Below are 4,998 nucleotides of genomic sequence, written 5' to 3'. Positions count from 1 at the left end.
TAAAGAAAAGGAAATGGGAGAAACATAAACATATTTTTTCATATTTTTTAGAAAACAAAAATAAAATAAAATAAAATAAAATAAAGGAAGAGTGAATACGAATGGACTGATTCAGAACTTGCATGCTCATTTCATTAATGTTACCATTAAAGTTAACAATGTTCAAAAGCAAATAAACACTTAACAAACAAGCGAAAAAACGTAAATGCAAATGATAAAAAGTGGCTCAATGATCTGCTTTGATCCATTGGCTTTAGGAATGTTCTTGGTGTCTCAACACTGATCATGGCATAGGACCAATATCCTTGAAAGAGAGCATCTTTTTGTCAACCAGATCTTGAACTTTTTCCTTCAGGACATTGCAATCTTCAATGGAGTGACCTGATATCCCACTATGAAAATCACACTTGGCGTTTGGATTGTATTCCTTAGGAAATGGAAACTTTGCAGGTCGGGTTGGTCTGGGAGCTATTGCTTTCTTCTCAATTAGATATGGCCATAGCTGAGCGTAGGTCATAGGAATTGGGTCAATGCGGCGATCCTCCTTCTGCTGATTCCTTGGAGCTCTATTCTGATTCAGTTGACGATTCTCATTCTGAGCTGCATTCTGTGGAGCATTCTGTGAAGAGCTACGAGGAGGAGCTGCCCACGGCTGTTGGTATGGTTGCCTGAAGTGTGCGGCTGCAACATATGGATACTGATCGTATGGTATGAATGGTGCTTGCTGATAAGCTAAGGGTTGGTAGGAATGTGAGTTTTGAGGCTCCCCACCATCAATTGCGAAAGCAATAGTTTCATCTTCCCATTTCTTCTGAAAGTTGTTCCCATATTTCTTGGTTTCAGTCGACGATCCAGATTCCATAGTCAAACGTCCCTCTCGTACACCTTCTTCTAATCGCATTCCCATATTCACCATTTCAGTGAAGTCGGTCGGAGCGCTTGCAACCATCCTCTCATAGTAAAATGAGCTTAGAGTCTTTAAAAACATTTTGGTCATCTCTTTTTCTTCCATGGGAGGAGAGATTTGGGCGGCAACCTCACGCCATCTTTGTGCATACTCTTTGAAAGACTCTTTCTCTTTCTGTGCCATGGCTCGGAGTTGGTCTCTGTCAGGAGCCATGTCAACATTATACTTGTATTGTCGAATGAATGCTTCCACAAGGTCATCAAAAGAACTGATATGAGTACTATCCAATCCCATGTACCATCTCAAAGCAGCACCAGTTAGACTATCTTGAAAATAGTGAATCAATAACTTATCATCATCAGTATGAGTGGCCATCTTTCTGCAGTACATGGTTAAGTGGCTCTGAGGACACAAATTCCCTTTATACTTTTCAAAATCAGGCACTTTAAACTTGGCAGGTATTTTCACATTTGGCACAAGACACATGTCATAAGCATTCTTTCCAAATGAGTTCTTCCCTTTGAGGGCCTTAATCTCCTTTCGCATCTCTTGAAATTGGTCTTGGAAATCATCATTAGCTTCATTTCTTTCATTGGGCTCAACTTGGAAAATGGGTTCCTGAGTTTGTGGTACGGTATGTACCAGAGGCGGAGTCATAGTCATTATAGGAGTAACTTGGGAAGCTCCAGTGACAGGATGGTATCCCTCTGGCACAAAGTTGTAAGACATGCCCCCAGGGTAGCCATTAGGAATTTGAAAGTGAGAGGGACCAGCAGTAAGGGTCACTGAAACAGTAGCAGTAGAAACTTCACAAATCGTAGTAGTCTGGACTTCAGTTTAAGTGGCACGGGGAGATGGAGGAGGTGTTGGCTGATTCCGAGCAGCCACTAAGCTTTCCACCAAAGCAGTCAATCTTTCCACACCGACACGGAGAGTAGTTACTTCATCACGGAATTCATGATTCTCTTGTTCAAGATCTTCCATCTTTTCTGTCGAGTAACACTTCGCGTCTGATAAGGATGTTTGGAAATTAGCTTGCCTTATTACTGTTGGGTAAAGAAAGGTATGAGTAATGGATTTTGGGATGAGAATGCAAATGAATGCAGATGCACGATGATGATTTTTTGTTTGTTTTTAATGCAAAAATGAATGCCATATCATATCATGTATAATTTCACAAGTAATGGATTTCCAATCAATTGGATAGAAAATTCAAATTACTTGGCACATAGTCTAAGGTTTTTATGTTGGAAAGGTTCTAGACACGGTTCTCAGAGTTACAAACTCCTTTTGAAAACTCAGTCATCTAGTAAATAACTTACCATCCAACTGTGTTTTCAAACGAAGCCTATTCTGAGTGTGGTTTTCGCACATACCCACAATAATAGTTACGTTACGCAAGTTGGGTGCGAAACCACCATTTCCTAAAAGTCATGGTTTCAGGGTTTTCTAAAGGTCCCTAGAGTTAACGATCCAAATTGAAAACGTCATCGCTCGAGTAAATAACTTACTCAACCAAAGACATCTTCTCAAAGGACCTACTCTAGGCGGGGTATTAGTACCTCCCACTTGACACTACGTCAAGCAAGTTTAATACTAGACCACCATCTTATCTTACGTGTCACTCGAGCTCGGGTGAAGAGCTTTCTCTCACATGCGCCAATAATCAAGAGATTCCAACCACAATAATAAGAAATCAAACAAAGATATAATAAAGACAATAAAGAAGAAAATAAATAAACCTAATAAATATCACAATAAAAACTAAATTAGGGTTGACTCTCTTTAGGGATAAGTCCCCAGCAGAGTCGCCAGCTGTCGCGGGTCAAAAAATCATCGCCACGAAATTGGTACAAATAGAGTCGCCACCAAATTTCATTTATTCCAATGGGAATGGGAAAATATTGATAAAACCCACAAATTAAATGAAATGGACAAAGATGGTCTTCGCAACCAAATTTGGGTTCTGGAGTCGGTTAAGTAAGGGGAAGGTATTAGCACCCCTTACCTCCATCGTACTCGATGGGACCCATTTAGTTATTCTTGTGATCGATTGTTAGCTTATTATTTACTTGCGTTCTATTTATTATATGGACAAGAAAGAAACGAGATTTGGGTTTTTTATTATTATGCTCGCCAAGACATTTGAGTCTTGTGCCTACGTATTCCCTTGTGCAATGGGAAAGTCAGAGCGTTCGTAGTTCGGGGCTACGATATTATGTTTTTTTATTTAGTGTGCTCGCCAAGACATTTGAGTCTTGTGCCTACATATCTTCAATGGAAGAATCAGAGCGATTGTAGTTCGAAAGAACTACGAATTTGTTGGTAAATTTTATGGGTCTAATTGCACTTGGGCGGGAAGACGAGTTTTTTGAATGTGGTTCGCACTTGGGCGAGATTTGCACTTGGGCAAAGAGAAGATGAGTTTTGAATTAAAATTTTTATGAAAAAAAGTGGAATTCAAGCATTCAAACAATGGCTTAACGGCCATCGCCTAAAATACTTGAAAGAGCATTTGTTAAATTGAGCTTGATGAAGTCTTTAATGGGATACAAGCATTCAAACAAAGGCTTAACGGCCATCGCCTAAATGCTTGAAAGAGCAACTTGTACAAGTACGTACAAACCCCTCTTGGATGATGAAAGAGATTGAAACGACTTGAGTTTTGTGGAGTCCTTAATGAAATACAAACATTCAAACAAAGGCTTAACGGCCATCGCCTAAATGTTTTTAGAACAACTTGTACAAGTACGTACAAACCCTTCTAATTTCATCTATTGTGGACTCAACTCAATTCGATTGTAAAAGCATTTTGATTGAAAAAAAGGAACTTGGTATTGACCAAGATTTGTCATGAAAATATTCGCACTTGGGCGATGAAAATAACGATGAGTTGAAATTATTTTTAGAGTTTTTTGTAAAAGAGGCAAATCGAGTTTGAATGAGTCCTTAATGGAATCTAAGCATTCAAACAAAGGCTTAACGGCCATCGCCTAAATGCTTTAGAACAACTTGTACAAGTACGTACAAACCCTTCTTTTCATCCATTATTGACAAAACTCAATTTGATTATTAAAACATTTTTTTAAGGTTTTGAATTTTATTGGTGAAAATCATTTAATTAACCAACTAAAACGGCATTTGACTATTTAATCAAATTAACTAAAAATTAACTAAAGTAGTCAAAGTTTGGTTAATAAGATTTATTATTTTAAACAAATATTGATTAATTAACAAACAAAAAAAATGATGGGGTGTTATAAAAAAAAAAAAAAGAAGACAACGGGCCGTAAAGATTTGGCCCAAATGGTTGAAACCCTAAGAAGCCAGAACCTTGTCCGCCTCTCTAATTTCGTTCTCTCCCTCTCTGCTCTGAGAACGACTTATCGCTTCTGTAAATGAAACAACAACAATATACGAAAATCTCTCGCTACCTTCGAATCTCTCTTCCTCTAATATCTCGCATCGTCTTTCTCACTATGCTCTCGATTTCATCTCTCTCGTCTCAGTTCAACAACAACAAAACTCAAACAATCGAAACATACAATCCCAATTCTCAGCAAGAACCCCAAATACCCCAATGTTTTTCAATATTTCAGACACAAATTACAAGTTACAAGAGCAAAGGGAAATTGATTGCAAATGAAATAACAAAAATGCAAACCAGGTACGTTACATCTCAGCTTCGTCTTAACTTTCTTCGATTTACTCCTTCTCTGATTTGTGCGTGTTCCTGCTCTGCTACGATTTTGGCTCGGTTGTTATTGTTGCTGCTCTGAACCGAGGGAGGGAGGTCAAGTGATTGAATGATGCTGATGATGGTTAAAGATTTTTAGTGAGGTTTCTGAGTATAGTTAAGGTATTGTGTGAAGGTAAATTGAAGATGATGAGTGGAGTATAGTGAAAGTTGAGGTTATGAGTATGATCTTGGTTTATCAGAGCTGTATGTAAGGTTTAATGTTGGTGGTTGAGTGTTTAGGGCGTGGAGGTTTAGAAAACGGGTTGTGTGAGTTTATGTGAGACACAATTGAGAACGAATCTCGATGGTGAGGCTTACTGAGTTTGTTGAGGAAAGTTTCAGCAGGTTTTGT

The 4,998-nt window shown here is 38.5% G+C and overlaps 1 protein-coding gene across 1 annotated transcript; it reads right to left on the bottom strand.

Moving 5' to 3' along the window:
* Positions 1–283: 283 nt before the first annotated feature.
* On the bottom strand, positions 284–1,891 carry LOC131613584 (uncharacterized). The gene is made up of 3 exons (XM_058885241.1): positions 1,756–1,891; positions 1,059–1,692; positions 284–950 (listed from the first exon to the last, which is right to left on the bottom strand). The coding sequence occupies exons 1-3, from the start codon at positions 1,889–1,891 to the stop codon at positions 284–286; spliced, it is 1,437 nt and encodes a 478-aa protein (XP_058741224.1).
* Positions 1,892–4,998: the final 3,107 nt, after the last annotated feature.

The sequence above is a fragment of the Vicia villosa genome, linkage group LG6, assembly GCF_029867415.1.
Source record: "Vicia villosa cultivar HV-30 ecotype Madison, WI linkage group LG6, Vvil1.0, whole genome shotgun sequence".
Taxonomy (NCBI): domain Eukaryota; kingdom Viridiplantae; phylum Streptophyta; class Magnoliopsida; order Fabales; family Fabaceae; genus Vicia; species Vicia villosa.
The sequence above is the reverse complement of the archived record's forward strand: the minus strand, read 5'-3'. Positions and strand labels throughout refer to the sequence as shown.

Bases quoted from the DNA above. Each gene is read 5' to 3' on its own strand.
- LOC131613584 (XM_058885241.1), bottom strand. From the start codon at position 1,891: ATGGAAGATCTTGAACAAGAGAATCATGAATTCCGTGATGAAGTAACT. The intron at 1,693-1,755 runs GTGCCACTTAAA...CTACTGTTTCAG, and splicing joins AACACCTCCTCCATCTCCCC to TGACCCTTACTGCTGGTCCC. The intron at 951-1,058 runs GTATGCACAAAG...TTACTATGAGAG, and splicing joins GAGAAAGAGTCTTTCAAAGA to GATGGTTGCAAGCGCTCCGA.